Source organism: Somniosus microcephalus, chromosome 4 (assembly GCF_052327205.1).
Source record: "Somniosus microcephalus isolate GS21.2 chromosome 4, FLI_Smic_1.0, whole genome shotgun sequence".
In the NCBI taxonomy this organism is placed as follows: domain Eukaryota; kingdom Metazoa; phylum Chordata; class Chondrichthyes; order Squaliformes; family Somniosidae; genus Somniosus; species Somniosus microcephalus.
The window spans coordinates 254,566,097-254,588,754 of NC_140990.1; the positions used below are offsets into that span (position 1 = coordinate 254,566,097).

The window sequence follows — 22,658 nt, forward strand, 5'->3', positions numbered from 1 at the left end:
TGAAATTGGAATTCTCCGAGTAATTGATCTTACTCTTTTCTGACAATGGTTCGTTCGTCTTGTGGCCTTCTGTATCAGCTGCCACATGCTTTTCAGGGCGACTGAGTTCAAACTCCACTGTCCGCACACACTTCGGCTGTTAAACCATTGCCCCTTTTCCGCCTTCTTCAGAATCGAATCCACCACCAAGCTATTTGCACTTGCTGTTTCATTTCATTTAAATTGTCATTCTGACTCGAGCGTTGTTCTTAGCACCTTGATTTCCTTCATTCGCGTGTCTTCCCCATTTTTCATCGCAGTTTAAAACTTAGCTCATCACATTGTTTTTTTTAAACAGACTGCTACATCTTTTGCATTGCCAACTGTCAATAATCTCAAATAACCCCCCGTCCCCGGATCTGTTCTTACTTTTTTTTTTACAGAAAGTATAAGTAGTGAAAGATGTGACAGATTCAAGACTGCCGAGACTCCACCAGACATGTACTTATGTAGGTGGCTGTTGGATGAAGCACCTCTCCAAGGTGCACCTTACTGGAGATTTGGCAATCTTGGATGCCCTCTTGTGGTCAGTTTTGCTCTCTATTTACTACCTTGTACGAAAACGCAAATGCAAATGAAGCTATAATGTCGTACATTTAATTTTTGACAAAGCCTTCCTAAATTGTCATAGACATAGGAACATCTTTTGTTTTTAATTCTATTGCGATATATATGAAGTAAAGCAGATGTGCGTGGCTTCACGTTGCTCGAGCTTACATTGTAAACAAAATCAAAGGTACAGATATTCATTGAGAAGCAGAGATTCACACCACCAACGGTGAATTGATTAAACAAAATAAATCACTTCAAAGTTTGAATTCCTTGCTATAAAGTCTGCCTTTTGGGTTCCTTTAACGTCAGATACCCTGGATGCTGCCGCTAAGATCTGTATCTATTATTAGATATTCCAACCTTCCTGAGGTGCACCTGCTCCGTGATCAGGATTCATAAACAAGGACGAAAACCCTGAAGGCACCAAAAAGTACCTGCTGGAAAGTCACGTAACTCCAGAAGAACGGCGGCGGAGCGATAGATTTCTGCAGACAAAGCAACCTGGTCAACATTGGCATGACACATTTTGGAGCAGGAGGTGGTGTGTGACTCATTCGTGCGTCGTGTCGGATAAACGGGCGATTCACACTTTTAAAACAGCAAATCAAACGTACTTCTGAAAAAAGGTCATGGTGAATGGAATTTTTTTGTACACGATTTATATTCAGACGTCGTTTCCCTTGGAGTATTATAAGCGCCCTTCATGCTGACAGAAACTTGCATGTCTGAGGATCTAATTTAGTTGATGGGAGTCAGTTGGTCGGAGCCTGCTACCTGGGCGTCTTCACCAAACGGTAAGGTCCTCGGCGCCGTTTACCTGAAACGACTCCCTTTTCTGTCCGAGTTATTTTGACTAAGTCCACTACCAACTTTCCCGTGCTCCTCCGCATTGATGGGATTATATTTTGGGGGGTTAAAATCCCAATGGGTAAGTGAAATAGGTCTTTAATTACAAAAATGGAAAAGTCCGACTGGATTGAACTTGAATGTGAAACACACTGTGTCCCAATGCCATCGATTGGTCCAAACATTGTCGATGTGAATTACATGTTGAGTGACCACTCTATGAAAGATCGCTTGTACCACGAATTTTACTCTGCTTTTGGACGGATAATTACAATATTAATTATATATAATTGTGGTGTAGCTGATTATAAGTGGGACTTGCACATTGCGTCAGATCAGCAATGGTTTCTAACCGAAAGACTCCTTTTGACCACTACACTGCTTATTTTACTGTTCGGTCAAATCGTTTGGACAATACAGGAGTCACATTAGATTGTAACAATGCTCTCTGCTCTCGGTCGCTGCGGTTGGTTAATTTAGAAGTTTTTTGCATAAATAGATTGAAATTGACAAAGGCCATTGTTGACTGACAATTGGTGTAATATACGTGGTGGGGTGACACTGCCCTACTGGAACTCTTACTGTTCAAGTGCATAATGTAGGATGTCTAGCGGTTAAACAAAGGCAATAGAAATGATTTCAGTCAGTGCCTTCAATGAGATATTTGGTCTACATCAGAAGTGCTAAACATTTCGTCGCGCTATCCCATTAAAATGTCTGTCCTATATCGAGCTTCGCCCTTTAAAGGGGTTTCTAGTCCTGATTGTTTGATACCTTTCCACCGATACTGATTTTAATGCTGCTTGCGATTACGTGCTACATGACTGTGCCGGCGCGATTCATTGCTTCTCCTACCTTCCATGAGAGCACTTTAGCGTCCTGAATGCTAATAAAGTGAAATGTTTGAAAGCGCAAGACTGGTTTCAATCCAATCGCTCTCTCCCTCACGCGCGCGCGCGCGCACACACACACACGGGCTTCAAAAAACTAACAGAGCTGTCTTATTATTATTTTCCTTACAGAAACCTGTGACTCTGTGACTTCACATTGAAAAGAAAGGATTCTAAGGAAGGCGCCAGCCCAATTTGACCAAGGACTTCGCGTCTGTCAGAACCGATGGCATCTTCTGCTCCTTCATCCTCTGGTGCGAGTCAAGACTCCAACTCAACAAATTTACGGCCGGGGGATAGAAGCACACGTAAGCGATTTCTATCCAATTTCACCAAGATGTTTAGACAGCGCATTCAGATTACCGAAGGGGCTAGTGGTTATTCTGTCGACATAAAGTACTATGCAAAACATATCAAAACCTGAACGTGTCCTAGGAAAAATGTAAATTAATAAAAGTGTGCTCTAAGTAATACTAAGCGGCATTAACATCACCAATGCCGCTCCCTAAATAGTTATAATTTATCACAATGGAATGCTTAGTGCGCCGTGTTTAATAAAGTGCAGATAGTTTATTCATTTTAATTTATTCTTTTATTTACAACACCTGGAGGCTGCAATGTTTTTTCACACCGTGTGGAAATAAGCATACAGCTGAATGCAAAACAAGAAACCTCGTCAGCAGTCATTTCAAGGCGGTTTAGCAATTTATGAAAATGCACTTTGCTCATTATCACAAACCCTTTTAGTGCAGAGTCTGAGTGAAAGTGTAATTATAGGAGAGTGAAAGCGAAGGCGGCCGGTGCAGCTAATTGTAGCTCTTATGAATTCGCTAATAGCTGCGACGACATACAGCGAACGAAAGAGAGCTATTGAACTGCCAAGGATGAGAATGGCACTGGTAGATCTAATCAGTTTACCACATTGCCTCAACAATTTTGACATCAGGTAAAAAAACAAGTCGATGACATAATCGACACTGACAAAGAAAAACTTGCTAGAAATAAAGACGGGCTTGGGATCATTACACGTGTAATGCCTCTGCCCTGAAGGGGCTTCAGATGCTCCCAGGCGTGATTGTTCTTTGCATCTGCCAAGAAACATTGGAGTAACCTAGAATTCACTTTTATTTTTGTCAGTCCATTTTCAAACATTAGAATTGTGGAGCTGATACTTCACCGCCTTATTTCAATATCTTCATATTTGATTACACATATATTATTATATGTATATATATTAAAGCTTCCCCAGTCGTGACGTTATCTAGACATAATTCACATGTTTGCACTTTTCTTCAGGAAATAAGTGTGTGGCAACCATTCCGATACACAATTTATGATTTAACCCAATTTAATTCTACTTGTTAAAATAAGATTTAAAATCGGAGGACGATGCAGAGCAATATAACTGTATTTCACGGCGCCATTAATAGGAAAGTAAGTGGGTCAATAAATGCTCGCTCTGGTGTAGCGAATTTAAGAGTCAGTAAATGTAAGCGCACACCGCATGTATTTTTGTCCTTTCGCCTGTAATCGTGTTTCTTGCTTGTCCTCGCCCTATATCATTAGCTCATGGCATGCTTTATCTCCCAGTCACTGACCTGAGGCGCATTTGTGTGTCAGTGCTTTTTCACGCAAGTGTCATGAGGAGGCTTTACTCGGGCTGTCAGAGTCACAGAAATCACCAAAAGAACAGAGCAGAGCAGAAAATTTGTGCTCATCTGCCACAACTACACTTAGAAAGAGACAATCCCGGGGAATTAGGATAGACAATCCCGGGGAATTAGGATAGACAATCCCGGGGAATTAGGATAGACAATCCCGGGGAATGAGGATGCATCACTGCAGCACTTTCCTCAGTACCGAGGAAATCAAAGCAGAAATATTTTATTTCCGATACTAATCGACAGATCGGAAATCTGCATCTTAATTACTTGCTAATGTAGATAAATGGGATCGCCTTCTATCGAAGGTGCATTTGCAACGGGTATAGAGGAAACTAGTGAAACTAATATTGTAATTAGCATTTGTATTTTAGTAATGCTAATTAATTATGCCTTCCACGATATTATATATCTGGATTTAAAAACAATCTTCCCATTCTAACCTACAGCAAGTTGGACATGTTCCTTCATATATATTAACTTTCTCCAAATATCACTTGTTTAATATATCAATTTTACTTCCGTGTTTTGCCGTTTTTTAATATTATTTTTTATTCGCGCTCTCTTTTGTTGCGTAGCTACTGTGCTGGCTTTGTGACACTATTACTGTTTATACGCCTCATAAACCCAGGCTATGGAACTGTCAGACTAGGGAGCGACTTCCAAATTGCCGTTTCATTCAGCCGTTAAGATTAAGCAAAAATATATACTGCAGTTAGCAATTATTAATACGTGCATACTGCAAGCGGACTACGTGGAGAGCATTTTTGTAATATTTGAGAAGTCTAATGATTATAAATGTCCTCATTTCATATATTTCATTCTCGAGTGTATAATGTACACAACGATCCCTGTAACTCACTACGCAGGACTGCCCAGCCAGCGTAATAGACGTATATTATTACTTGGTCAGACTTTGAAATAAACGGCTGCATGAATCATTGATATGCGAAAAACGTATACAATAATAGGATAATGTATAAATGTAAAATAGAGGTGGATATTTGCAAAAACAAAATATGTTGAGTGTTAAAACTCGTGCAAGGCAGGGCAATATTCGCCGGTTGACGGCTAGTCATGCAAATCCGAGCTAGTCAAATACCATTTTTCAGCCAATTAATTCCAGTACTCCTCTTCCGACCCCATTTCACGCCGGTTTGTTTTAAGCTTCCAATTTGCCGGAAGTGTGCCAACATTTATTAGATATTCAATCCTCGGACGAACTGATGTTTCTATTTGGAATTTAAGGAAACACAACAAAGTACGAGAAAAGCAAAATGTTGTGAAATGCTTTCGCGGCGTTAACTGTTAAAAAACCTACCGTTTGTTTGCATAAATTATTCAAGTGTGCCAATTAATGAATACAGCAGTAAAAGGATCTCAGACTGCTTATTTTGGATTTTCATTCATTTTAGATTGCCTGGACAATAGTAGTCACTGCATTTCAGAAAGACATTTAATGTAACGTGAACCGCTTCGAGGGGTTTCGGAGAACACGACAGGGCACTAATATAAATATATAAGCCTTTGCTTTTCTTAGATTTTGGAAGCTTTATTGGCGCGATTTATTATTTTACGTATATAGTCATCTGATTGCAAGCTTAATACAGTAAGTCGGGGTAAGTGTCCAAATGGTGATGTTTACAGACTTCACAAAAGAATACAGCCTGGGTTTGTATGTTTTACGGTCTTTCTATTGTCCCTATTTCAGCCTATGACTCTTGGTGCGGAGTTGCTCACGGCTGTACAAGGAAACTTGGTCTGAAGATCTGCGGTAAGTACTTCTGTATTTGATATTAATAAACACAGATCTTTAAAAGGGCATTTGAGTAACATTGATATATCCGGGCAAACCGACACAAAGGGTGGACAACCAAGCTCTGTCCAACATGGGTACCCTCTGAAAGTTGCCCCATTGGTGGACTTTGAGGCTTCTCCACTGTGTTGTCTTTATTAAACAGTATAAAACCGCCACTCTAGACTACAAAACGTGTATCTTATGCTCCCTCTTTACTGTCAATGGCATTCCCAGTTCTACCGCTCTTGTATCCTGTAAGACGTACTACAGAAGGAATCAGTGATCGGAAAACATTCAATTCAGTAACTGCTAATCCTAAGTGGCATGAGATACAAATTCAAACTTTAAATAACATACACGTATTATATAATGAATCCACTGCACACAGAATCGTTTGTATTGATGAGAATTGTTTGAAATCATGCCCCAGTTATTAGGTAGCCACGCTGTTCACCTGCCAAAGTAAGGCAGAGAAGTTAACGTTTTGAGCAAACACCTTCTGTCAGAACTAAAAAGGTGCTCCTTTACAGGACTGATTAATACAATGGGCAAGAAAACAACATTTATATCGCGCCTATCACGTCCTCTGGATGTCCCAAAACGCTTTGCAGCCAATGAATCACTTTTTAGTCACTATTAACTGTAAATTTAGTAACTGTTGATTTATAGACAAAATGCAGCAGCCAACTTGCCCACAGCAAGGACGCCTAGAACAGCAATGAGATTAAAGACTAGTTATCTGTTTTGGTGGTGCTGGTTGGGGCAGGAATTCCCTTCATCTTCTTGGAATAAGGTTTGGGATCTTTTGGGTCCATCTGAATAGACACATTGGACTCCCTTTAATGTCTCTTCCCAAAGACAGCGTCTGTGGCAGTGTAGCACTCCCTCATTACTGCACTAACTCGCCAGCCGAGATTATCAAGTCCCTGGAGTGGTAAAGGTCACTCGTCAAATATGCTAATTAATGGTGCAAAGCTGCAGCCAATTTAATAGTTGATTTGTCAAACGATCAAAGGACTGGACAATATACAAAGGCCATTTCAGTAAAGCTATGAAATGTCGTTAACAAGACAAATATTAGTAAAACAGCTCCAAAATAAAAGGGAGCAAGTGAATATATACACCGGCCACCCCACATAAGTAACTTTGTGAATCAAATACCTTCCTTCCTATGGCTACAGTTACTTTGCCTTTTCTCTCAAAATAATTTCCTTGCTGTACAAAAATAAACAAGGTATATATCTGTAGGTATAAATGAAATGTAGGTTGCGATTTCACCCTAAATTATCGGAGCGATATTCCCCTCATTTTTCTGCTTGTACTTTTAAAAGGAAATAGAAAAAGTATATTAAAATAACTGATGTTTCCCAGCTCAACAGGGAAACAGGAAAAGTATACATTTTATTATAGTTTGCTGCAGTTCTCGCGTTTTTCGTGTTCTACTTTAATGTTTTCCTCACAACCTTTTTATTCTCACAATTCACACTCAGAAGAGGGCAAAAATACATCTAATTAAAACGTTCTCTTTTTTAATAGATTTATAAAATAATTGGGTAGAGCATCATAAATAAACACATTACAACGACTGTTGAAAGATAGATTTCAAGTTTTCTATTTTTATTTATGATGCATTCGCAGTCTAACCGCTGTGTCGTGGAGCGCAAAGACGTGAATACTTGTGGATCCCTCCATAGGAAACTCAGGCGTTAATACAGAATACCTTGGTCACTCTTGTGCTCCTCCTAGTGGATGGGACAAGATTAACACTTGCAACTATAGGAACGGGGTTGCTGTGTGAGCATTCAGTTGGCAGATGGCGTGTGACACAGATAACGGTTAAAAAACGACCTAAAATGATGCGAAATAAAGTACTGGAAAACAAAATAAAGCCTCCGAATGCGAGTTTTCATTCCGATCCAGACTAAATGCTACTCCCCAGAGTTAATAATTACAATTCCTTAAATCCGTTTATCTGCTAGGTAATACCAAATGACCAATTTGATGCATTCTTAAATTATTCTTTTTCCCAAAGTGGAAGGAGAGCTAGACCGTGGAGGTCACACCTGTGTGCCTGGAGTGTACTTGTAATGAGTTTCAGTCCAAAGCACAGACAATTATGTTTATACCCGAGAAATTTGCAAATACACTGCTTTAGTAACCAAATTGTGTCCACTAACGAGAGACACAAGTTTTCAATCTGAACACCGCTATCGGAGTGGACATTCCTGTTAATGTGTCAATGTTTAATCCGCGTATGCTTCGAAGCTACGATAAATATGATTTTGCGGCTACCATGTGAATATAGTTTTACAATGAGAAGGAAATCAATTTTTAAAATCATTAATAAAGGAACTCTCGACCTCAGCAAGCCGAAAATTCACAGTTAACAACCTAATTAATCTACCACAATTAATTCAGGAGCAATAAATGTAATTATGCCCTAACTGTGGGGAGATCGATGATGGTGCACCGGAAATAGTTAAAATGCTGCCTAAACTACCATGGGGCTTTTACATTACACCGTAACAACTGCCCAATTGTCTCGGTCTCGGGTCTTCATTATCGATTAAAGAGATTTTAGCCCTCTCCTTTCCTCCCTTTTAGGGTGTCCCTCTAGCCTGCATCAGTCCATCATCCTGATCACTTTCTTCCAGACCTCTGCCTGTGATGTTCCGGAACTAGCTAATCGGAATCTCTGTTCCTCATCTGGTTCTGAGACTGAGTTGTTGCTCTTCACGTTACCCCTCAATTAAAGCAAGGTCCTGGCTAAACCTTGCCACCGCCCCCCCAAGCTCAAAAGAAATGTCTGTGCTTTGGACTGAAGCTCAATACAAGTTCACTCCAAACACACAGGTGTAACCTCCATGGTTTAACTCTCCTTTCACTCTCCCAGAAAAGTTGTATATTTTAAGCTTCACGATTTATGACCGTCCCTGGCCCTTAGAAATGTTTGTTTCACAATCGGCTTACAAAAATAATTATTCTTTCCGTCAAACAAAAATGCTCGCCTTTTATGAACGTGGATATTATATGTGTATGTTGCAAAGCCTTCATTGCAAAAACTTTTGTCGTGTTACTCGTCTTTGTCTAATGATGCATGAGGAATAGAGCCCTCGTTTACATCTCGCTCTTTATTCTATCCCCATCCTTCTCCTTGACGCGCCACTTCAATGGCGTCAGACTTTCCTACCGCCAAATACTGTATTGCTTTGCTGTGTAGCGTTGTAAAATTTGCACCTGAGAGCGGAAGATTTTACTCCTCAGCAAAATTAATTCGGACACAAATGAGGTTACTGGCGGTACAGAACAACAGCGGCGCCAGTCCGGTCCTGGGAGTAAGGACTGCCAAGGGAGCCGCGTGTCCACAGACTGCGCCATCTGGCGGCAAGATGCGCCATGACTTTAATGGGTTGGAAGTAATCAGATCATACGCAAACCTCAGCATCTCCAAACTTTGCATTCAATCTCATGAATCTGCATATAACCAGATCACTCTAGTGTTATTTTATGCCAGTGCTTTTGGTGATTTAATATAGTCGCTGCTGATTTTGTTGACCTCAGCTGTGATGCCGGTTCGGAAAACGATTTTCAACGTTCTCAAATATTTAAGTTGCGGAGACGAGTTGCTGGTTTTATAATTTACAGCCGTAGATCAAGTGCTTTACAAAGGGAATATCATAAACCGGCCTGGGGTTTTAAAAGATGCTCTCATTATGCTGTTTAATGGCGAAAAAGCCTTTCATAAAACGTCTAATTATAGAAAATTCTATTCACTGAGTTAATCACTCTTCCACAGCAGTGATTATTATTTTGAGGGCGGAATTGATCAAATATACTACCGTTATGAACAAAAAAAATCCTTATTGTTGGGAAGAATAAAAAGGTGCGGTTTGGTATCGTGGATTTGCAGTGCCTCACTTCTCGGAATTCATCAGCCTTATCTGCCCAGGCACCGCCTTCCTCCAGGGAACAGATTAATGGGAAACTTATTAAAAGGCTATTCGTCACCTCGCTGTTTTCTGAGATAGCACAGCCAGCGAGCACAAACTCTCCAAATTACAACATAAATGCAGTCTAGCCTGGATAAATTATGAAGAGCACTGTTGGTTCTTGTCGGGTTAGTCACATCCTGTTGGGTTAATATTTCTCAACAGAATAGGCTGGCACCTTTAAGGCAGACGGGTTGTATATAGCATGGCCGTTTTTAACAGAAAACTGGCGAAGGGAAATTTATGTTAGAATTAATGCTTGAGTCTGAGAAACATGCAGCTGAAAAGAAGGGTATTTTGAATTATATGTGTATGTTGCAAAGGCTTTATTTGCAAGAACATCATTATCCACGTTCATAAAAGGCGAGCATTTTTGTTTGACGGAAAGAAAATGATGCAATTCTCCCTTGCTCATGAGCCGATCCGCTCTGAAAGTTCCACATCAAAAAGTACGTTTTCACGTTGCTGATTAAATCAGGGGGCTTACTAGTCAAATGCACAATGGTTAAAAATCAAATACATGTTAATTTTCTGGCGGATCCGCTAAAGACGAGCGCGGGGTTGAGCCAGAGCAGCGCTCCGCTGTCTCAAATTGGTCGATTTCATTCCGTTTCAGCGAGTTCTGATTAGAATCGGGCCCTAGGGCTAAGATGGAACAAAAACTCGTGGAGCTGGTCTTTCACATTTAATGCAGCATTTTTCTACCGTTTTGACAATGTTTGAAATTACCCACGTTTGAAACAGTTTTATTGCAATATTAATCATTATCAAAGGCCAGAATTCCTTGCTCAGGTTAAAGAACTGATTAAAAAAATAAGGTCATGACCGAATGGATTTGTACCTTGAATTAGCAACTACGCTGACAAATTATGGTGAGAATTAGTCCCTAATTGTAATCAAAGTATATCGGTTATTTAAGTTTGAATTGTACAATGAGCTAGTTTCGAAATGAATCTCGAGATTTCCAGTGCCTGGGATTTATTTTAGAAGATAGTAGACACGATTCGGGATGCTTTCATTCATCATTGCCCCTTTCACTTTGACAGACTGGAAACTTTGGCCGGAGGCTCTTTCTGATTCGTACGTTGCTTTCTTCTCGTGGCTGCTTCTGGCCGTCTAATATGTCGGGTTTATTTAACAAGAATTTACCAGTGCACTAAATAACGAATGTTTGTTTTTGCATGGTTGGTTTTGTGCTGACGACATCGTGACCTCACCCTCCTACGGGCAAACACTCCTTATAAATGCTGTGTTGTGGGTCACAGTGGATATCTAATAAGCAAAATCTCCCTACTTGCTACTCAATATCCTACTAGTATTACTTGTAAACGAGACAAAAGCAATACAATATGTTTGGAAGTGGAAAGAAACCATCTCTAACCGATCTTTCTTGCAATAATGTAGGTTTTTTACAAAGGACCAACAGCATCGAGGATAAAAGCAGAACCGTAAGTTCACTGAAAGATTGCCAATCCTCCAAGAACCTGAACATCAGTGAAAACAGCGAGAGGGACTCGATATTCAGGCGCACGGAGACTGATTTTTCCAATCTCTACGCCAGAGGTAATTTATGAATTTAAAAAACTGCTTTAGTGAAAGCTTAACTGTAAATATAATAATCATGGGCAATGGAAACGGGCTATTTTTCAATCGTTGGTGTAGCACGCGTGCAATGCTAAATTCATTGTATTAATCTCGAGTTCTTTAGCATGTTACCACATTTCCTAGAAAAAGTATCAACATTTTTGTTTTTTTTAAATCTAGATGCTTTTCAAGAGGGTTTTTTGACGTTTGTGAATATTGGTTACATTTATTCTTTAGTAGTGGATGGTATCATTGCATTCTATAACATTATAATGTTTGTATTCCAAAAATTGAATTGATACAAGTTTTTTTATTATGAGGGAATAGCGTGTTATATAAAACTTCGCTGGCTTAATCTGTTTCCCTGCAGTAATGGAGATCATACCGTGTTGCTTTCATTTTTGTCATACAGGAATATAGACAACGTTTGTACAATGTATTGCTTTTCAGACTTGTTACCAGCCAAAAATGGAGAAGAACAGACCACACAATTCCTTCTGGAAGTGGTCGACATTCTTCTCAATTACATCAAGAAAACTTTCGATAGGTCCACAAAAGTTTTGGACTTCCATCACCCACATCAGCTCTTGGAGGGAATAGAGGGTTTCAACCTGGAGCTTTCAGACAATCCGGAATCTCTGGAGCAGATATTGGTGGACTGCCGGGACACGCTTAAATATGGCGTCAGGACAGGTAAAGTTCGCCGACCCACTTGTAACATCCTTCAAGCTTAAAGCCTTAACATTTTGTCTATAACTCGCCTTAAAATCGTCGATTTGCATAAGATCTTTTAGGTGTTTCAGCAGAAATTGTCCACTCTTATATAGTCAGGAATGTGTTGTTTATGTGTAGATCATTCTGAATTCCTCATTAGTCGATAGCAAAATACTGCGGATGCTGGAAATCCGAAATAACAACAGAAAATGCTGGTAAAACTCAGCAGGCCAGGCAACATCCGTGGAGAGAGAAATAGAGTCAACGTTTCGGGTCGAAACCCTTCTACAGCAGCCTGGCCTGCTGAGTTTTTCCAGCATTTTCTGCTGCTATTTCCTCATTAGTCGACGTTGCTATCGAATAGGTATTTTGTATGTGCTCTGTTCTATTGTGTGAAGGGCGCATGAAGAGCACACCAGTCACGTATATAAATGTGGTTGAGACGTCTACTCGATTCCAGATGATCTCGGCATAGATCCGCCCTCAGGAAATGCAACAAAGACACACTCTATATTGGGGTGATGATTCTATACGCCTACAGTTGTCAAATGGATGAATATACCACGTGTGTGATTGGGGATTGTTTTTCTGTCTCCAGGAATTCGTCACAAATCATGTTTTAAAATCCGTGGGATAGAATATAGCACGGGTATCAGTGAGATAAATATCTTGGTCCTGAAGCTCGCCATAACTCACTGATCTCCTTAATCCTAAGGTGCCTGGTCACACTCGTGTGTCGAGACGAGATTAATTTCTAGCTGTTGACCACGACATGACTTCTATATATCATCAAATCTAAAGACAGACTTGGTACGGAAATTACCAAAATTGACTAGAATATAATTAGTCGCTGTATTTCCCGCCGACTGAGTAGGTAGCATTTGTTTATCATGATTAATAGCAGAAACTATTGCAGTTCGGTCCATAAGCTGAGCTAGAGCGCATGGATAATGGGCTGCAAGAACTTAACATCAAGTATATAACCTTAATTTTCATTTAGTATTGATCTGACGTCGTAATGAAGCGGATAAGCAATTATTTATCATTGGAGATATATTCTCAGATTTTGGCAATGAATCAAAAAATGTATTTGAGGAGAAAACGTTTAATGCATTTTCCCCTCACCCCGCCCACCAGCACTGAGGGCCCAGTGATGAGTTGCTCATTTCCCCTCTCAGCTGCTGGCTGTCTTTTAACCACAGCATTTCTCTCTCCGCGGATTATTTGGTCTGGTAAAGATTTGGTTGTTCAATGATCTCAACTGACATAATTCCGTACAGTTACATCCTACTCATTCCGAAACTCATCACCTTGTAATTAACTAAGTGCAGTCAACCGTTTGACTGGTCGTAACGTGACGGCGATCCATACATGTCACTGCTGTGTTCAGTTTCATCAGAACCTGGCCTGTAAGATGCTCTACAACTTCGATAGAAATCCATGGATTTCTCTATATCTAATTATATCTGTTTACTATATGTTACGGCCAAATTTCGTTTTCGGTGTTCAACTTGTTGTTTTTGTAAACATACTGCAATTCAGACCGATCACAACATTGGGCTGGCCACTGGAATTAAAGTGTTGTAGCTGATAAAAACGTGACATTCCTGATCTGACCTAGCCATGGCCACAGCAACGAGACAGGACCCTAATTACGGTTGTGAATAAATAACAAATATAAGCGTTTTGCATAACATCGACCAGTTACCCAGACCAAAAAAAATGCATAAATGGAGTGCCGCGCGTGTCAGGTGTTGTCTGCTGTCTTCAAACTGGAGGCCGTGCCTAATATAATGGAATATTAAACACCTCATTATGCACATCTTGTATAAGGAGAGCTATATTGATTTGCATAATACATTGGTATCAAACTGAGCTACTTACACCAAGTTATTGACCCATCGTCTCTGTATTCCTGATATTGGAACACTTGGTGCTGTCATTCAAGAATAGGGACAGAAAGGAGGATGGCTCTGTTTCTTGTGGTCCTGTCTTGGAAGCGCTTTGCTATTATTTCTTGTCAACCTCCTATTGAAGCCTTTTGTATTATTTAATCCAGCATTTCCAAATTATCAGGTGGGAAGAAAAGCAGTATATTTGGCAATCTTCACTCGGGTGGCTGCTAAATAAATCACTGTCCCAGTTCATCAATTTTATAGTATAAAACAAGTCAGTATGTTTCAAACTGCAAACAATTCACGTCAAATTCACGCAGAATCCTTTCACGTGAATTGTACAATAATGTCTGCGTTACACATTAACTCCAGCTGTAAAATTGCAACAGTGCGACTGTTACTTTCCCCATCAGTACAGTGTCAGCGGAACTGATCGAATTAGGCAATTGCACCGTAACTTGTGCTAAAGGATGGACATACACATGTTCTCGTCTGTATTTATAGCAGTCGAATATCTCTGCCCTCGATTAGCCAATTTTAATGCTTTTATTATCAAGTCCCAGCATTCTTTATCATTTGTAAAGTAAATACTGCGAGAACTGTATTCTAAAATTAAAAGTTATGTTTTACTCCTGAGTTGGAGCTGACTGAAATCTTGACGGTACATTCCCATATTCATTATACAAATTTTTTAAGTATGTTTGTATCCCTAAGGAAACAACATAAGTCTCGGAGCTGAATATTTGATGTTACGTATTATTTTTTTGTGAATTTTACAAATATTGTTTGTTATTCCACGGTTCACAGCGAGAATTCCAGCTGCTTGCCCCACTCCACTGATTCGTGTAAATAAAGGCTAATGAATTTAATGTGCGTTTAATTAAAAGCCATCTTAGAAAAAAATCTAATTTTTAAACAGATTTACTTCGTTGTACATTAAATCATTGACCTGTAAATGCAAGAGTCGTGTCAGTAAAAAGAAAATAGCTAATGGGGAGATTCAGGATTTGATTTTGTGAGCACTGAGGAAACGTGATTATCATCCAACACAGCACTAACTTTTCAATTATCCCATCGAACGAATATTCCATCAATATACTTTTAATTAAAAGACGAGATTTACCTTGAATAAGATATTCACAACTGTTTTGCGAAGGGATGATTTGTAGTGAATATTTCCCAGCAATAGCGAATGACTGGGTTTCTGACCGCTATTTAGAGTTTTCAATACCTGACTACCATTGGAGGGTGTCTTGGAATCGATACTAAGCAGTCGTCTTCGCCAGACGGGGATCAATCGCTCCGACCCAACCGATGAAGCGTGATGCAAGACTCCAGGTCCGCTTGTTTGGACACGAGCTTACTTCGAATCAAGACTGATTCAAATTCCAGATGCTTAAATATTTTCAATGGCGTTTAATTCCTGTCTAAACACGTTCGAACATCAATTCAGACACAATGCCTGTGGTGTAACGTAGTGGCTAATTTAGGGCAAGATTTGAAATCACTTCATGCTGAGAAAATCATACAAAGAGTAATGAATATTGGTGGAAATACTTCACATTTTTTCTGAATAGTGTTGTACTATCTTTAGATTTCCAAAGTATATCTTTCGCTTACCATTGTGTAGACGAACACATTTTTATAGGAATCAGTGACCCGTACAGAAAACGTATTAAAAGGTTAATGGGAATACTTATGTGTACAACAAATGACACCGACTCCAGAACGAAGAAAATGGCACGCCACGAAGAATGCATAATGGTCTGTCAGATTGGCAAGCTAAAGTGTATTTCTTTAGTGAAGTGGAGGACTCCGACACCCGCCGAATCATTCGCTGGGTTTCATATTTCTGTCAACAATTTTGTAGAGCAATTTCACAAAACTGACGCTCTGAGCACATCCTTATAAAATTAAAGTTTCAGAAAACTTGGAGAACAAACGCACATTTACACACGCAGAACATTAGATTTATATTCACCCCTATAGACGTTTTAGAACGAATAGTTTGCCACTCATGTTATAAATTTATATCTAAATCCAGAAATACTGGATGATTTGGCAGTTTATTTAAAGGCTTGTCGGTGTACTGAAGACAAGTCACCACGGGTCATATCTGCCTAACTTAAAATACATCTGGAATGTTACCCAAGGTTACCGAGATGCAATCAGTTCCAGGCATGAATCTAAATCCAATCGAACATGGACTGAAACCCCTTAAATGTTTAGGTTATTTTCTGCACCTTTTGATGTTTTATTTTAAATCCCCGCAGGGCATCCTCGGTTCTTCAACCAGCTCTCGTCTGGTCTTGACATTATCGGTTTGGCCGGAGAATGGCTTACGTCAACAGCTAATACCAACATGTAAGTTCAGGAGTGCACTTCATTCCACTTTTCTATTACAAGCAGTTTGTATCACAAAAGAAAATGCATTAGGTCCCCACATGTCTCTGGAAGAATTTTACAGCTCATCAGATATGAATAGGTGTATCAGAGCGACTTGAAGCCATCCAACCCTCTTCACAATGTTGTCGTGATGCAGACTGACCCAAGAGCAATTTTACTGGCGATGTGATTAACGCCCACGAATTTGAATTTGAATTCAAAATAAAATTTCAAAACGTATTGCAAACACCAGACTTTCAGACAGATATAGCGAGGCGCAGTCATTGTGAAGGCTGGATTCCCAAACAATTCTTCACATCCCATGACGGTTTATTTGCTTTGCACACCAGAGTGCGCTCTTAGGCAGAATCTTGGCCTGGATTTTCAGGGGCCTCTGACCCGTACCGGGCCGTAAGTGTCCCGCAAGTTTCAGCTTGACAGATCGTAGGAATCCACAGGAAATGGTCATTCGCTGGCGCAGGGTTGGGCTATTGCTGCCCAGTGAATGCCCGCGAAACCATTATGCCTGGTAAAAGCAGGCGTAGGGCCTTTTACCAGCGTAAGGGATTTTTTTACTGATTTAACCATACAAAAACCTTTAAAATTAGTTTAGGTTATTTTTGGCCCCTTGAAAAATGTTTACATTTATTTTTCAAAAAATTAAATTTTTGTTTTAAATGTTTAATTAAATTGTATTTGAATTAATTTTGAACATGTGATGATTTATTTTTAATTAAGTGCTGAGAAATGTATTTTTTAGGGGATACCTATTAAACTTATGGGGCTTCCGTACATAAATGGAATCCCAATAATGGGAATCCCCCTTTGTAATTGGTTGGGCCGGCCCACGTGATCCCAGGGATGCTTGCGAATTGCATGCGCCCCTGGGATACTTGGGCCTTTACGCAGGCATATGCCTGAAAGCCCAAGAGCGCGAATCTTCGAAGATACAGAAGCACCAGGTAGGTGAGTACTTTTCTTGCGGTTTGGAGGCATTCGCCCACGGGAAGCCTCTGACCGCAATCTCCATCTTGTGTATGCGGGGGGACACTGGGAGAAAAAAAAACATAAAATGAAACGTGGTGGGGATTTTTAAGTTTAAGGAGAAATCGGATGTGTAAAATGTGTGTAGTTCGATATGTTGGGCATTGCTATGGATATGCTTGAATTAATGTTATCTGATACTGCGCAATGCCGTACGTGAACATGCAGCGAATTTAACTTGGCAGAACAGGGCAGATCCAAAAAGGCCCGTGGAGGTCCATTACACATTTGCCCCAGTGCAGCAGACAACATGATATTAGTGTAATCTAGAATGAGTTGAAAAATTGTAGAAAATGCAAATCTGAGCAACACTTCAAGGCATGGCTGGCAGTTTCTGCTATCCGTGCGGGCGGAATTGGAAGCGGGTCGGGAGGGAAATTTGAAATAACTTGGAGTGGGTTGGGAACTTGTCATCATCCCGCCCCCATGTGCCTCTCCCTCGTGTGACAGCGACCCGAACGCAGCAGAGGCGGCCAAGCTAATTCAGATGATTATTAGGTACTTGTCAGACCCTTAAGCGTCTTTTTAACCCTGCTTTTCAAATTTCCCTGGATGACCACATGAATCACGCAGCTCGGAAACTACACCTGTGAACCTGAGGCGGAAGTTCAGTGGCCATTGATCCAGCTCATTACAGCACAGCATGGAAGCACAATAAATACTTCCACCTGACACCTGGTTACTTTCCTAAGGCAGATGCTGTTACTGAGTGCATTGTCAGCACAGATTTAGCTTTCTGGAGGTTGCAAGTCTTTTCAGTAAAGTCGGGATCCACTGTCACCTCATTGGTACAACTTATTACACCATTGACAGATTGCTTCTGTGTTCTCTACTTGACCTGCCTTCTATTACATAAGCATGGGTGTCATTTACACTGTCTCACCATGGTTCTCAGAATCGGACCATGATGAGCCACAACACCAGCAGCACCAACAACAACACCACCAACCTTCTCCTCAACCACCTGATGCTGCACAGCACAGAGGGCATCAGCGCAGGGCTGCACCACAATAGACCCCCTTGGTGGGCAGAGGAAACGCTTCAAGGACACCCTCAAAGCCTCCTTGGAAAAAGTGCAACATCCCACCAACAACCAGGAATCCCTGGCCCAAGACCGCACAAACTGGAGGAGAAGCATCCAGGAAGGCGCCGAACACCTCGAGTCTCTTCGCAGGGAGCAAGCACAATCGCAAGGAGTGCACGTCAACCCAAGCACCCCACCCACCCGCCCCTTCAACCACCATCTGCCCCACCTGTGACAGAGACTGTAGGTCCCGCATTGGACTCATCAGTCACCTGAGAATCATTTAAAATGTAGAAGCAAGTCATCCTTGGTTCCGAGGGACTGCCTAAGAGAGCACCGTGCTGGAGGCGATACCCCGAACACAGGATACGCAGGCAGAGGATGAGCTTCCTCAACATGACTGAGCAGCAGTACCAAAGGAGACTCAGGCTATCGTGCCAGGTCATCACAGACATTTGCAGGTTGCTGGAGCAAGAGCTGCAGCCTAGAGGAGCAGCTGGACATGCCTTATCAATGGCTGTCAAAGTCACCAGTGCCCTCAACTTCTTCGCCTCTGGCTCCTTCCTGGGAACTGCAGCAGATATTAGCGGGATCTCCAAGTCAGCTGCTTACAGATGCATCACACAGGTCACCAATGCCCTGTTTGACAAGTCAGCCAATTATATCAACTTTGCCACTGATGGCGCCAGTGTTACTGAGCGGGCGCTTGGCTTTGCCACTCTGGCTGGCTTTACATGGGTGCAGAGCATCATCGATTGCACACGTGGCCATCGGGTCACCCCACCATCACCCAGGAGTCTTTGTGAACCACAAGGGCTTCCACTCCCTCAATGTACAGCTGGTCTCCAACCATTGGAAGATTATCATGCATGTGTGCACCAAATTCCCTGGCAGCTGCCATAACTCTTTCGTACTGTGCCAGTCCACCCTCCCTCAGCTCTTTGCTCCTCCAAACAGACTTTCCAGCTGGCTGCTTGGAGACAAGGGATATCCACTGAAGACGTGGCTCATGACACCCTTGAGGAGGCCAAGTACTGAGGCCGAGGAGAGATGTAATGAAAACCACATTTCCACCAGATGTGCCTTAGAGCAAACAATAGTCATGCTGAAAATGCACTTCAGATGCCTTGACAGATCTGAAGGAGCCCTTCAGTACGCACCAGCCAGGGTCTCCAGAATCGTCCCGGTCTGCTGCGCCCTGCACAACATAATGCAGCAGCGAGGATTAGCGCTAAAAGAGGAGTAAGGCTCTGAACGCACTGACTCTTCGGAGGAGCAGGTGCAACCTGCAGTCCGGGTCCCACCAGCACCCGAGCACATCGCTGCCAGGGATAGCCTCATCGTGGCCAGATTTACTTAACTTCAGGCATTACACCCATATGGCTGCCATATGCTGTGCCAGGCTCCCAACACCTAACAACAACACCATAAAGCATCGCTACAATGACCAGGCCATTCCTTTCATACTGACCACCATTACTGGAGGTAATGTTATGTCTCACCATTCACTCCAACTCACTAAGCCACTTCCAAAGTTGCAGATAGAATTGGCCATGACTGGAAAGTGGTGAAAATAATAATTTTTATCAGTGACATCAGATTAACGTAAACTTCACACAAACAGTTATTAATATGCCCAAGTGCTTTCCCTTATGCATGTACTTGGGTTTCATCTTTCTCTTAAGTGTGCTTCTACAAGGTGCTATCCCTGTGGCTTCAGCAGAGGCAGCCTGCTCACTTCCCTGCTGCAACTACGTAGACACTTTTGGCAGACGTCCTCTGGGTCTTGGAGTCTGTGATGGCCCGCCAAAGTCTGCTCCTCCTACGACTCTGCAGGGACATCCTCGGCCATCCCGATCCCAGAAGGCATTGGGGCTCTGAATGAGGAGGAGGCAATGGGGGAGAAGTGTGAGCATTTTGAGAGGAGCTCCCACTTCCATGTCCCCTCTCACTGTCATCCCTCTCATGGGCCACCCCCACTTCCCTGCTAGCAAGGATCTGGAGAGCACCTTGCTGCACAGCAGTGGGGTCATGAGGACCCAAATCTACGTTTACATCCCTCCTAGAGAGGTCTATGAGCATCTGACATCTAAAGAAATGATTTAGAAATGTCATATCAAGAATGGATAACGATACCATTATGCACATGAGGAACATTCACCATATTTGTGACTGCTGTATGCCATGTGGCTATATGAGATGTAATTCTGTCACCAGGTTGCTGAGATGTCCCCCTTTCTCCATCTCCCACCTCCAGCTGCTCTGTGACTCCTGAGACTTCCAGGGCAACCTCTTCTGCTGCCGTTTAGGTGGCCAATGATGGAACCCACCTCCAGGTCTTTCCCTCTCCCTCTTATTGTGGGCTCTCTTCCCCTGCAAGGAGGAAAAGAAGGGAAGTGAGAGTGATGGAATGAGTATAAGGAATGGATGGGTAACATCTTTAGCGGGTGCCTACGATGGAGTGGGGTGCCAATGCCAAAAGGCCTCCTTGTGTGTTAGTTTGTATGATTGCATTATACTTGTGCGGCGCCAATGTTACTTGCCACTGAATGTTGTCCAGGTCTTGCTGCATACGTCTACGGACTGCTTCATTACCTGAGGAGTTGCAAATGGAACTGAACATTGTGCAATTATCAGCGAACATCCCTACTTCTCATCTTATGATGGAGGGAAGGTTATTGATGAAGCAGCTGAAGATGGTTGGGCCTAGGACACTGCGCTGAGGAACTCCTGCAATGATGTCCTGTGGCTGAGATGATTGGCCTCCAACAACCACAACCATCTTCCTTTTGAGCTAGATATGACTCAAGCCAGTGGAGAGTTTTCCTCCTGATTCCCATTGATTTCAATTTTACTAGGGCTCCTTGATGCCACACTTGGTCAAATGCTGCCTTGATGTCAAGGGCAGTCACTCTCACCTCACCTCATGGAATTCAGCTTTTTTGTCCATGTTTGGACGAAGGCTGTAATGAGGTCTGGAGCCGAGTTGTTCTGGCAGAACTCAAACTGAACATCAGTGAGCAGGTGAATAAGTGCCACTTGATAGCACTGTCGACGACACCTTCTATCACTTTGATTGATGATTGAGAGTAGACTGATGGGGCGGTAATTGGCCGGATTGGATTTGTCCTGTATTTTTGTGGACAGGACATACTTGAGCAATTGGGTAGATGCCACTGTTGTAGCAGTACTGGAACAGTTTGGCTAGAGATGCGGCTAGTTCTGGAGGACGAGTCTTCAGCAGTGCAGACGGGGTGCTGTAGGGGCCGATAGTGAATCGAATTGGCTGAAAACTGGCTTCTGTGATGATGGGGGCCGAGAGGGATCATCCACTTGGCACCTCTGCTTGCAAACGTTTCAGCACTCACAGACTGGGTAAGGACGGCAGATTTCCTTCCCTAAAGGGCATTAGTGAACCAGATGGGTATTTACGACAATCCTGTCATTTCATGGTCACCATTACTAATACTAGTTTTTCATTCCAGATTTATTAAATTAACTTAAATTTCCCAGCTGTCGTGGTGGGATTTGAAGTCATGTCTTCAGATCATTAATCCAGGCCTCTGGATTACTCATCCAGGAACGTACCCCTATATTTCACTGAGTGATCTTCATGAAATGCATTGACAATGGAGCTCTGCATATATAAGTTTTGATACGTCCACAGAGCTCCACTCTCTTGGCAGTTAATTAATAATGTTATGAGAACACATAGCATTAAAAAAAGTTCCATTCAAACTTTTGAAGGTTCTCAGGGAGTCGAATGGATCTCCTGGGTACTTTTAAAATGTAACTTTTCACTGGGCTGGAATAATGCTGCAACCAGTGACAACTCAAAGTGTTGTGAAGTAACCTCTTTGAGGGCACCTCACACTTCTTGGCTTTATAGCCAAGGAGGGAGAAGTTGGCACTCTTTGTAATGGAGAGGATATGGGATCAGAAGCTCAGCTCATGGCCAAATAAGACACCGATATAGTGAATAGTCTGGATCAGCCTGAGGCAGTGACGGAGAGGGATTGAAGTTAGTGACAGGGATATGGAGTTTGTGGTGAGGGCTGGAGGTGATAGCTTCCGTCATCCCCTTGTTTAGCTGGAGAAAATTGCAGCTCATTCTATTTTAAAGCTTTTCTTTCTACCCCCACATAGTTGCACGTGGAGTACCCCAATGTACCATACCTTTTCCACATTTAGAGGTTGCCACTTGGAGCCATTATCTGGAGGCATAGGATCAATTTCT

At 41.9% G+C, this 22,658-nt stretch overlaps 1 protein-coding gene across 3 annotated transcripts in view; it reads left to right on the plus strand.

The window, feature by feature from the left end:
* Positions 1-1,028: 1,028 nt before the first annotated feature.
* The window catches only part of LOC147120390 (glutamate decarboxylase 1), a 71,977-nt gene continuing 50,347 nt past the window's right edge, over positions 1,029-22,658 (plus strand). The window contains exons 1-6 of one of the 3 annotated variants that reach the window (XM_085986247.1): positions 1,029-1,385; positions 2,460-2,635; positions 5,700-5,762; positions 11,180-11,338; positions 11,810-12,052; positions 16,242-16,332. In XM_085986247.1, the coding sequence (XP_085842373.1) occupies positions 2,554-2,635; positions 5,700-5,762; positions 11,180-11,338; positions 11,810-12,052; positions 16,242-16,332 (638 nt within the window). In that variant the 5' untranslated portion in view covers positions 1,029-1,385; positions 2,460-2,553. Of the gene's footprint in view, positions 1,386-1,763; positions 1,904-2,459; positions 2,636-5,699; positions 5,763-10,466; positions 10,648-11,179; positions 11,339-11,809; positions 12,053-16,241; positions 16,333-22,658 lie in introns of those variants that run through there. The other 2 variants (XM_085986248.1, XM_085986249.1) reach the window with 2 other exon arrangements.